Below are 12,823 nucleotides of genomic sequence, written 5' to 3' on the forward strand. Positions count from 1 at the left end.
ACTTCCAACGGATCAGCTAGATAAAAGTAATTAGACAGGTAGAGGTGTAGATAGGAAGAGAGATAGAAAGAAGGCTGGGCAAACAAAAAGATAGGCACAGACAGACAGACATAGGAGACAGACACCCTGGCTTGATGACTTTAGTGTAAAATGAGTATTAAAAAGACACATTAAAAAAAAAACGTTGGAAAGGAGAATTATAAACTCTCAGGACACTGGTTGTTCTTGGTCAATGTTTATTACTCTCCTCTTGTTAATTCTGCTTTGGGTACGGCCAGTCCCTCGCTTCGTAAAACTTCTGCAGCCCCTGGAGATTGACAGGTGGAAAGTACGGCCCGATTCTCTTTCGAATCCACCACTTCCCTTCGCTGGCATGTTTGCCTCCAGGTCGGCTAAATTTGTACTTGAAGTGCTCTCCTCTGATCCACCTTGGAATGAAATAAAGCACACAGGGCAGTTAGAAGGAGGTTCGAGGCAAACAGAGTGACACGGAGCCAACACTGCCACAGTGATGTTTGCAATGCGGGCACTTGTCTTCCAGGAACTGGCCCAAGCCCCACCAATATCCATCAGGAAGCAATGGCTTTGGATCCAACCCAGGAGGTGAGGATCTAGAGGAGAAAGGCCCAGATCCCATTCATAATCCCCCAGAGCAACGGTTCTCAAAAGCCTTTACAGTGTGGACCACAGCTAAATACAGAGATTGTCCTGAGGACACTTCCTGTCCAACTCACATGTACCTTCCCTTCTGTTTGTCATTGCCCTGTCTCCCCTTCCTTTCCCGTTCACGGTCACACCGAGCTCCTTCACTCCTATGCACCATCACAGACGATCCACGCGGCAACTGCAGAAGTTGCTTACATGGTAAAGCAACACTAGGAAAGTAGCGATATATTTTTAGCTCCTTTCAGTGCAAGTGAAGAGGAGGAGCCACCACCTTCTAACCAGCCAGTGCTCAATGGACCTGAGTTGCAAAACGTCTGCCATAGAGGAGGCCTACACTGGAGCTGGAGCTGTGATTTCCAGCGCAGGTGGACACACTAGTGCTAGCTCTGACCGAGCGAGTGTGATAAAAATAGACGTGTAGCGGTGGCAGTGTGAGCAGCAGGACAGGCTGAGTATAACCCCGTCTAAAACCCTAGGTACATAGTTGGGCAGCTAGCCTGTCCCACCACCATGGCTACTCTTCTTTCTAGCGACCTACCTCGACCTGGGTGGACATGTACCCTTGGAGTCATGCTATAAAACACTGATTCTTTTTCCTCCTCAAGAAAACAGTTTGCGATGAAAACAAGGAACTTTCGGTTGATCCCCCAAGTTATTCTCCTCAATGAAAACGTTTCATGACAACAGCCCCCAAGCATCCCTTCACCCTAACCCCACCAACTCCTGTTCCTTTTGCTCCACAGCTTATTAGAGAGGCTAAGAGCGCATCTGTTTTCTGACCGCCCTGGCAGTCGATGGAAAAGGAGATTTTTTAAAAGTGCGGAAAGAAGTATTCATCAGTCAAGCGAAACACATTTGGAGGCTGCACAGAGCATTTTGTTCTAGAGTTTTGGGTTATACAAACCCCTTTCTCCCACCCATTGATATAGGGCATGCTGACAAGAGAGAGAACAACCCCGCAGCCCTTCGGAGTGGAAGTCCCTATTTGCAGAGTGCATGACAGTATTTGCGGGATAAGTTCATAAAATAACCGGCAATAAAAAACGTCAAAGGCATGTCAATGCTCATTTAAAACTGCTTTGCTTCACTACTAAAATACAAACCTTGCTACTGAGCAGGGCAGCTGCCTGTTCCTATCACTGGGTCTTGGGCTGCTATAAAGTCAGTTCCTACTGCTAAAGCAATCAAGAAGGCTGCTATATATTTGCCATTCAGCTTTCACCATGGTGTGTTCACTCTAGATCCAAGGCACTCAGACATGAAGCTCAGTTTGCAGCAAAAGACCGAGAAGGAATCTAGCTTAATTTAAAAGAAAGGGTGTGCTGTGATCGAGCCTTGAACAGCTCAGCTTAAGCCTTGATTGGTGCCTGGGTGCCAGGCAATGGGCAATAAATAAATGCTCCTATTAAAAAAATGTAACAGCAACATGTAGCTATCAATAATTCCTATCTCTGCAGCTGGTTTGCCAATATCAGTCTCTCTTGTTTATTTTTCTAACTTAAAAAAAAAAAATCAAAAGACCTTGATTCTCTGCTCCATTTGAGAGCGAGCGAGCACGTGTGCATGTGTGGGGCAGCATAAGGAGCTGGTTGCAACTCCCTGATTCAGGGAGGGCCAAGCCCATTGCATGTTAGAGCAACCCAGGGGCAGCTCTAACTTAAGCCACTGACACAAGGTCCTTATACCAGGGGAAGATCAGGTGGAACGGAGCTCCACCACGCCACCTTCCTTCACTGCCCCACTTATGTCATGTCACCTCCTTCCGCTTACACTGGGAGGCGGGTGGCTGGAACAGGACACAGCACAGCTGCACTTGCCACGACCCATTGGCAGAGAGCTCCCTAGCACAGGGTGAATTCTTCATTGGCCATCTCTGGCCAGTTTGAGGCGGCTTTGCACTGCTCACAGGGCGCAAAGTGGCTTAGCGGCCTGGAAAATCTGACACGTTGCACCTAGTGAGTCCATGCAACCCTGCATCCCTATCATTGTTGAACCTCGCCTTCCCTTCCTCACTCCCGTCATGGGTTTTTTACACTCACTTGCCATCTCTTCATTTAGGGTATGTCTACATGGTCATCAGGAGGTGTGATTGCAGCCCATGGGGATGTACCCAAGCTAGCTCAAGTAATAGCAGCATGGATGGTGGCCACTCAAGTTTGTACCCGGGGTCCTGGGTGAGCTTCATTGCTACTGTTACTCGAGCTAGCTAGATCAATTACAGCTCCGGATTGCAGTGCAGACATTCGATTGTGAGCTCTTCAAGCTGGGGAGGTGTCTCCTTGTCTGCTCAGGGCCTAGATACACCCCAGAACATGCCTCCTCTCACTGCAGAAAGAGCCTCCCGCATCTCTGCACACCAAAGGGTAGGATGCAGCCCTTAAAGACTCCTGTCACTTAAGTGTTTACAAGGCCGTACGCATCGAAGAGGTTCCTTTTAAACAATGCAAACCAGACCTTGTGGGATTGCAGAGCAACAGCCTTTGCTTAAGTTGGATGCTTGGAAAGCTGGACACTAGGGTCTTATCAAAAGTGGAATCCTCTGAAGCGGCCCACACCACTCCCTCCTCTTCCTCAAATCCCCCAATGTCGGCCCTTTAGGATGTCACCCATCTGGTGTCACGACGGGGGCTTGAGCAGTCAGGCTTAGCGGTCGGAGCAGGGGCGGTCAGAACCAAAGGTCAGGAGTCCAAGAGCGAGCTGAGAAGCAGCACGTCCATCACGACAACTAGCAGGGGAGTCCACCTTGTGGCACAGACACTTCCTGGAACTCCTGGGCTTAAATAGGGCACTTGGACCAATCAGGGGCCCAGGGGAAGCTGTCAGTCTGGCTATCCGAGGCGGTACTTCCTGTGGTGTTTATCTCCACCTGGTGTATATGATAACGCACACAGTCCTAGCACCGTTGCTGGCTAGCAGCTCAAAGGCGGAGGCCATTCCACACCCCGCAGACCCGGTGAACCTCACGTCCAGTCATTCCGAACCAGGCTGCGCTATAATTGATGGTGTGCCTTGCAGGGGCCTGAGTGGGTTTTAGCTGTGCATTGGCCCGGCCGGGGGCCCTGGCTCTGCACACTTCAGTGGGAGGCTCCTGGGTAATTGCTTTTAATAGGTAAAATATTCACCACTCCTCATGCTCAGTGCTGCAGATTGGGCCGCGTTTGCTGTCGCACAGAAACCTGGGTTGTATCATTGTAAATGCTAACCCGCAGCTGCTGTTTTAATTATATTCAGGAGAGTTTGGGTTTGTTTTTTTTAAGGCTGGTAAAAGTCAACTGGGGGCTGAAGTGTTACTCCCAGAGTGTTTACTTCGCAGGAGTAGAAAATTTCCTGTTAATAATTAGAACATTACTAACCATCTAAGTTTACATGGGCCCAGGCAGCCTGCAGGCTCCTGTCTGAGATACTTATAGATGTGGAAGTTGTGCTGCTTGATTGCTTTTTTGATTCTGAAACGTATCCATCTTCCAGAATAGCCTTAATTGTTTGGTACTGGCCATCCAGGGCAGGGTGCTGTGTTTCCAGCTGCCATTAATCCAGCTGGCCCCTTCACTGACCATGCTTGTGCCATTTCTCTCAGGGAAGCTGCAGCAAATACCAGCAGATCAGATCTCCAAAACGGGGCTGGAAAAAAAAATCAGCCTAGAAGAGTGTATCCCACAAGCACTGGGATGGACTGCATGGAGCAAGGGGCTTGCGTCACCATCGCATTGCAGGAGACAGTGTGGTCTAGTGGATAGGACACTGGAGAGGTGTGAGTGGAGTCCTGGCTCTGTCAGCGACCTGCTGGGTGAGTGTGGGCAAGTTACCTCCCCTCTCTGAACCTCTTTTCCCTGCCTTGGCAGTTCAGATGGTAACTTTTTGGGAGAGGGGCTATTTCACACACTGTGTCTGCACAGAATCTAGCACATTGAGGTCTTGATCTCGAATGGGGTCTCTAGGCACCACTGTAATATAAATAAAAAATACTAGGTAGTATGCCACAAACACCAATCTTTGCAAAATCCCTGTGTGCCAGGAAATCATGATAATCCCTTTTACACATGGGACACTGAGTCACAGAGAGATTGAGTGACTTGGTCAAGGTCACACAGGGAGCCTGTGGCAGAGAGGGCTCCTGGGTCCCCCCGTTCATTGCTCTAACTACAAAGCCATCCTTCTCCTAGACATGCTGGCTGTTGGATGAGCCCTTTGGAATGAAAACTTCCCTATCCCTTCCAAATGGGCTGGCCTGCCCAGTTTAAATAATATCTATCATCTGATGTGGCATGATCTTTCCCATATGTCGTCTGTCTATTAAAATGTTCGCTATCAAAGGGATCGGCCTGTAAAACTAGAACCGTGTGAGCATTCAGGCAACCGCACACAATTAAAGCTGCATTTTTGTGGCAGAAAGCTTGCGTCTGAATACATTTCAAGCTCTTAAACGGAGAGTCTAAATAACTCTGCAAAACCCCTCCAAAACCAACCAAAAAACCCAGCCAAGCCCACTCCCTTCCCCCAAAGCTCTACCTGAATCTGGGCTCAGGCAACATGAGTGGGATTTTCCAAAGAGGCTAAGTGATTTAGGAGCACAATTCTCACTAACTTTCAACAGGAGGTGGACTCCTAAGTCACGGAGGGGCTTTTGAAAATTCCACCCCAGATGCCTTCTGGCTGAGATCTCTCAAAGGCACCTACGGATTTGAGTGCCTAAGCCCCTTAGGCAGCTTTGGAAATCCCAGCTTGTCCTTTTTTCTTTCCTTGGGATGGGCTCAATCTGCACTGCTCCTCCTCATTCCCTCCTCTCTACCTCCCCTCTCCTTCCAAGTGACCAGGTTATGGCAATTCTCACTCCGGCAGAGGTTGGCTGGTTCTTTTGAAGCCAGTTGGTACCATCCTGAGTGCCCCAAGAAAGATAACAAGTGCCCCTCCCCTCCCAGATGATGAACACGTGATTTCGGCACTGCTCCTCTCCTCACACTTGTGCTCAGTGTTGAGCCACAGATCGCCACCTGCCTTCATGGGGGATGAATTTAAAAATGAAGGAGTGGACCATGATCAGATCTGGCTCTGAACAGTCTAGAGAATATGTTACCATCTAGCATAGCTATACCATAGCGGTATGGGATATGGCCGAGAGTGCCTTCAAAACACTCCAGGGTCAGAGAGAGACAACGGGCAATAGTTTGGTCTCATTGACAATCATTTGTCAATGGTCACTAAAATGGGCGGAAGAAAACCACACAGATCCCTCCGATATGGTAACTTGGAGGATAAATTCCAAGCTGTTGGTTAGCAAATGGAAACCCGGCCATTGTTTTATTTTCCCTAGGGGAGTTCCATGATGGGTGAAGATGTAGTTTTATCATTGTAGTGAATGCAGCGTTTAGGTGGTTAGGCATGAAGCATGATAAACCTCATTCCAACCTACCAATTTAATAAAAAAACCCAAAACCAAACAAAAAGGAACATTTCTGATGGAAATTTCTGCTTACTATTAGGGCAGAGGAGTTTTTTTCCCTCTAGGGATGTTGAGAACAATTGGACAAGCCAAAAAAATGGTGATTTGTCACTTTTCATAAAGTCTTTATGTTTTGTGGGAGTGGCTAACGTATCTCTTTAAAACTTCACATTTGTTTGATACATGTTTCCATAATGAGCCCAGGTGCACCAAACAAGTCTTTATTGAGGAGGGTTGGAAGATGCTGGTTTATGGATCACAGAAATTAAGCCAGGTGTCTCAGCAAAGCTTCCCTCCTTTCTCGAAACAGACACGTTGGTTTACAGAGATTACAAACTCGGCAGGCTGTGACTTTGGAGTTTGTAATCTCCTTAAACCAAAGCTCTATTTATAGAGCTTGAAAGTTCTCCTGGCTGTGTCTGCAAAGCTACTAGATTCCTTGACCCAAACTGTGCGCATTACAGAGTTGACATTGTCTCTTGAGTCTACAAGGTCAGCAAGCTGGAAGCATTATTCTGATCATTAAGGACCCTCTATGGCCCTTACACAGCTAAAACGTCAGAGGCTGCAGTAGCCTGCCTAGGCCTGAGGATCCACAAACTTCAGAGGAAATACTCCCTAATGTAGGGTATAATAATCTTGGAGTTCTTCCTTTGTGCAGTTTACAAGCTCTTCTGCTAAAGCAGTAGCATACTGTAAGACCTCCAGAGTCATTATCATAGAAGATCAGGGTTGGAAGGGACCTCAGGAGATCATCTAGTCCAAACCCCTGCTCAGAGCAGGGCCAATCCCCAGACAGATTTTTGCCCCAGATCCCTAAATGGCCCCCTCAAGGATTGAACTCATAACCCTGGGTTTAGCAGGCCAATGCTCAAACCCCTGAGCTATACCTCCCCCTCCAAATTCAGTGCCATGGAATTTAAATGCTGTGGAGACGACGCAGCAGGAATTGTAACACCTGTGAATCTCTCTCTTCCAGGCTCACAGATCTAAAAGCTGCTGGACTTCACACTCACTGTGAATCCTTTGTTTCAGGGCTCACAGTGGTTATGTTCTACTCCAGTAAGACGCTGGATTTATAATCTAGCTGGTTGCCTCCTTCCAGGGTTTACAGAATTTGCCAGCTCCTCTGGTAGGATGAATAATCATTGTTGTGAGTTACTCATGCTTTGCAGGGTTCAGAGAGTGAACACGTTCTTCCAGTAACATGGCAAAAGAATTAATACCCCCGAGTCCATCACGTTAGGGCTCACAGAGTTTACAAGCCTCAAATGCAGACCTGCAGCGCTTGTAACTCAACCAAGTTTCACACATGCATGGTGCCTGCAGATACTGAAACCGTCAAGGACCATCGCTCTTTTTACCGGAGTTCTCACACATCAGACTCACACAAGCCAATGGGCTTTTAAGGTTCCATGAGAAAAACAGCTAATGTTCCTGGAACTTAGGAGCTCTGGAGAGAGACCCAGGAGAGCCTGCAAATTCTGAGACCAATAGTTACGGTTCACACAAATGACCGGCTTGGCTGGCAAAGCCAGAACGTACCTAGGACCCTAGGAACTTAACGTTCTGCTGGCAAAACCAGTAGAGCCTTGTGGATTCCGTGGAACCAACAATCTGGGTTCAAGGAACTTGCTAGCTTCAAGGATACAGCAGATGGCAGCTCTAAGTTCAGCTAGACAAATAACCAGCTGTCACAGATATCAGCCAGGTACTTTGAGAGCTTTGCCGTTCATTTCAGAGCTGTCAGCTGGGACTTTCTTTGTCAGCCACCTGATCCCCTTTAAAGCTCCTCCCGGCTGCCTGTCAGTCAACTGGGAGAATGTGTCTTCATGTCCTAGACCTAGAGGTGGCACCACCTGTCTCCTCAGTGTTGTCCTCTGCTAGGGCCTGGCAGCGGGGAGAAGCAGCTTGACACAGGACTCTCTGTGGTTGGGTGGAGGAATAGCCCCTTCAGTCTATACACAGGCTTCTACACCTGCCACATCCTTGGCCTTTCTGGCATCCTGTGCTTTCTGATTAATGAATTTTCAGGTCACACTTACCGCTTTTAAAGGGAACATAAAAATATGACAGGTTTCAGAGTAGCAGCCGTGTTAGTCTGTATCCGCAAAAATAACAGGAGTACTTGTGGCACCTTAGAGACTAACAAATTTATTAGAGCATAAGCTTTCGTGGGCTACAACCCACTTCTTCGGATGCATATCATCCGAAGAAGTGGGTTGTAGCCCACGAAAGCTTATGCTCTAATAAATTTGTTAGTCTCTAAGGTGCCACAAGTACTCCTGTTATTTTTATAAAAATATGAGAGCGCAAGCTCAATATGCTACCCTTGTCTATTAATCCACTTCGCCCTCAGAGAATATCTGTCCTACTGAACACGCCACATTTGAAACACAAGGGAAAAGGATGCATTTCTTAGTAACGTTAGAAACATAAAAGATGACGATAGCTGGGGCACTGATCCACCAATAGGCTTATCGGCCAGAAGGGACCATCCCGATCAGCTAATCTGACCTCCTGCACATTGCAGGGCACAGAAACTCACCCACCCACTCCTGTAATAGGCCTCTAACCTCTGGCTGAGTTACTGAAGTCCTCAAATCTTGATTTAAAAACTTCAAGTTACAGAGAACCCACCATTTACTCTAATCTAAACCTGCAAGTCACCTGTGCCCCATGCTACAGAGGAAGGTGAAAAAAAACAGAGTCTTTACCAATCTGACTTGGGGGAAAATTCCTTCCTGACCTCAAATATGTTGACGAGTTGGACCCTGAGCATGTCAGCAAGACCCCCAGCCAGACACCCAGGAAAGAATTCTGTAGTAACTCAAAGCCCTCTCCATCTAATGTCCCATCTCCAGCCACTGTGGATATTTGCTACTTGCAGATGCCACATACCATTGTAGGCAGTCTCATCATACCATCTGCTCCATAAACTTATCAAGCTCAGTTGTGAAGCTGTTAGGTTTTTTGCCCCCACAGCTCCCCTGGGAAGGCTGTACCAGAACTTTACGTCTCTGATGATTAGAAACGCCCAAAGCCCTCTTCTAACCACAAGAAACTGACTGCAAGGATGAGCCTTGCTCACTGCTCCAGAGCAAGGAGAAAATCCCTACTAAGGTCGTGAGGAAACTAAATACAGTACTTTCTCATACTTTAAAAAGGGACTAACAATGTTGGCGATTATACACACTAAGGAAAGGCTGATCACCTCTCATGCTTCAGGGCTGAGAGTTGCAGGGATCAAGAAGGAAATTCTTTCTTACAAATATAGCTTTCCATTACCAAGTGAATAATGGTTCTGGGTTATTTTTGCCTCTCTCTGAAGCATCAGCTGTTAACTACTGCCAAAAGGTAGGAAACCAGAGTGCACAGACTAACAATCGGATCCAGTTTTGCAAGGATAATGTCCTTTAAGAGACCCCCCCAAAGAACCGCAATTTATCAAACCACCAGGACAAAATAATGAGATGAACGGCAAGCAACAGGTTAGAGCCAGCTAAGGTGAGTTGGACATGGTCTTTGGGAGATGCAGAACTCTCTGTTATTTTATCCCAGTGACAATAACAGTTCATAAAATGCAGAACATGGACTAACAGACTACCACCGTCAGATTCGCTCTGTAACAGCATCCAGAATTAAAAATCCAAACGGCCGCATGGTAGAAGATCAATCAGTATCTCAGTAATGACTACTGAAATGAGAGGCTCAACATAGCCACCTAAACAGGAACCCACTGGAAACCAAACTACTAGCTGCAACAGTACAATGACACATGCAGAACGCATGCTCCTGCCTTTCTGTGCAAGCACACACACTCTATCATCCCTGCCCGCCCTCAGTCCATGAAATCATGTGCCCTTGGAGGAAGGGGGGAAAGGCTAAAAATAATAAGCATTATTTCTTAAATCAATATTCTACAACTCATCCTGCCAGATGCGCAGTAGCAGCTGTGCCGTAGCACTTTTAAGATTCTATCATATATCAGCCTATTATGACATCTTCCAACTGTATGTGTTAAAAATTAGCAGCAATATTCAAGTTGTTACCGATCAAGGCCTAAATCTCCCAGACAGCTGTAATTAGTTCCAGAGGGTGCAGCTGTCTCCCTGTAACAGCTGAGAGTTTTTGGAGGGAAAAAAACAGGAACGGTGTTTTCTGATGGGATTAATGGCCTGACAGGGCACACGGGGGAGGAGAAAAGAAACCAAAACACGAGTCGTCTTTTCATTTTGTTTTTTTATCTCAAGGTTTCCTACTCAGTTGTAAATCAGGGAGTATGCCATGCTGGAAAGTATAAATTCATCAAATCAGCAGAGCCTCCATCATAGATTTTCTTGCTTACTCTAGGCCTGTTAGCAAGAGAGATCATACATTAATCTTGGATCGAAAGCCATTTAGAAAATAATGGCAGTTTTATAGGTTATTTTCCTTCTTCCACTGCCTCCTTTTTATCTTAGGTACTTCTGTGGCTGCTATTACCATAGCGTCTGAGCGCTTCAGAGTCTTTAATGTATTTATCCTCTCAAAGCTGCTGGGAGGCAGGACAGTGCCATTATCCCCATTGTACAGATAGGGAAACTGAGGCTCCAAAAGACCAAGGGATTTACCTACGGTCACACAGGAAGGGAGCAAGGAATGGAACCCAGTTCTCTCAAGTCCCAGGCTAGTACCCTAACCAATAGACCATACTTCCTCCTCCAAGAAGAACATATATGAGATGCAGCCATTAAGCTAGTGTTTTCGAAGGTAAGGGGTGCGCTCTTGGGGCTGGGGAGGCAGATGAAGAACTAGCTGGAGGGATGCAGAATACTGGCCAATGGACCTTGTGCTGCCCAGCTAGTATAGCAAGATTGAAGGAGGGTGTGATTGGTTTTACTTTCCCAAAATGGGTCTCGGCTCTCAACATTTTGGGAACATTAAGCATAGCTACTGGATGCATGTGGGCAGTCTCCTGCACCATGCACAGCTCTGCTAAAGTCAGGGATTCACAGATTATAAAGCCAACAAGGGCCCCACTTAGGATCATGTATTTTGAGCTCCTGCACAGGCCACAGAATTCCAGCCAGTGATTCCACCACCACCTTCTACTTGCGGTTGAACTAGAGCATTTCTAGTGTCAGCGGGACTCTGGATGGGTACAGGTGTCCGTCCACATGGATCCAGTGCAGGACCTAGGCCATAGTTTGTCTGAGGTTCTGAAAGAAGTGACATTATTCAACCTAGAATGTTTGTGACTCTCGGGGTTGAATACATGTAGGGTGACCAGATGCCCTGATATTATTGGGACTGTCCCGATGTTAGGGGCTTTGTCTTATATAGACAACTATTACTCCTCCCCTCAAATAAAAGTGTCCTGATTTTTCACACTTGCTATCTGGTCACCCCAAATGCATGCTGCCAACTAACTCATAGAAACCAATGATGACAAGGGGTCTGCTCTCCTTTCTCATGTTCTTGCTTAATTCAAAAGGGATGCACAGAAGTTACTATAAGAGCAGGTTACAAAGGCAGAAAGATGACAGCTTGAGCATAAATAAGACATGCAGCTATGGAGGCAGAACATAGATACAAAGGGAAGCAAACCTCCGCCCCACTACTGAGATGATTACCAGCAATGGCCAAAAAGGAACAGTACAGTATTGCACTAGCTGGATGCATCTTTGAGAGTTTTCCTCCTTCCTCTGAAGCACTGGGTATTTACTGGAGATGGTTGGAAACCAGAATTTTTCATCCTGCTGGAAATTCGGACATTTCAAATTTTGTTTTTGTTCCTGGAAAGCTGATACAAAAATTCCCCAAAAACCTTCGATTTGGAAATATTGAATCATTTCATTTGGATAATGTCAAAATGTTTCATTTGGATAATGTTGAAACATTACAGGATATAAATTAAACCTAATATATAGATTTAACTGGGTCTTTATATTAATATTTTAACATAACTGAAAAGTCAAAACAAAATGAATTGAAATAAGGAAGCTGAAATGAAACATTTAACCTTATCAATACAAAACAAGAAAGTCAGAATGATTTGTTTTGATTTTTTGGTTGAAAATTTAGTTGAAATTGACATGTTCTCACAACATACTTTGCTTTTGACCAAATTGCATTTGTCGATGAAAAACTACGTTGACATTTTTTTGACAAGCTCTACTAGAGGTGGGGGAAGCCGTGGCTTGAGTTTATTCAGACTGACTTCCTCCATACGTTCAGCGTTAATGTTGTGTATTTCACATGGACCCAGAGATTTTATAATGGCCAAGTTTTTCCAAATCACAGTATCAATTAAGTAAATGTAAAATGGAAGAATTATCATGGGAGACAGAGCAAAACTCAGAGTGAACCTGTACATGTGCAAGGTCTTTCCCTAGTCCAGAGTATGTCAGATGTTCCTTCAGTCTGACAGGGAGAGCGCCATGAAATACCTGCACAGTTCCTCCTCTTTACTTGAGAAGAACTCCATTATATACTTGTATTCTCCCCCCCCCCCCGCTCCTATCACAGGGAACTGGTGTTATATTTGCAGTGCTCCCCCAATCCATGGGGTGACGGGATGACTCCGTAACACACCTGTAACATCTTTGTCACCTTCCCAACAATCCCAGTGAAGAGCTCCTCAAAAAACTCAACAATTAGAGCGACATTGTGCAAATAAGCAAGAAACACAATCGATTACTCTGAGCAATTAAATCATGGACCTGCCTCCTCCCA

General features: G+C 46.1%; 1 protein-coding gene across 1 annotated transcript in view; it reads right to left on the reverse strand.

The window, feature by feature from the left end:
* Positions 1–253: 253 nt before the first annotated feature.
* LMF1 (lipase maturation factor 1) overlaps positions 254–12,823 on the reverse strand; it is a 341,743-nt gene continuing 329,173 nt past the window's right edge. Inside the window, 1 exon segment of the mRNA XM_065412501.1 lies at positions 254–428. Within this exon segment, the coding sequence (XP_065268573.1) occupies positions 254–428 (175 nt within the window).

Source organism: Emys orbicularis, chromosome 10 (assembly GCF_028017835.1).
Source record: "Emys orbicularis isolate rEmyOrb1 chromosome 10, rEmyOrb1.hap1, whole genome shotgun sequence".
In the NCBI taxonomy this organism is placed as follows: domain Eukaryota; kingdom Metazoa; phylum Chordata; order Testudines; family Emydidae; genus Emys; species Emys orbicularis.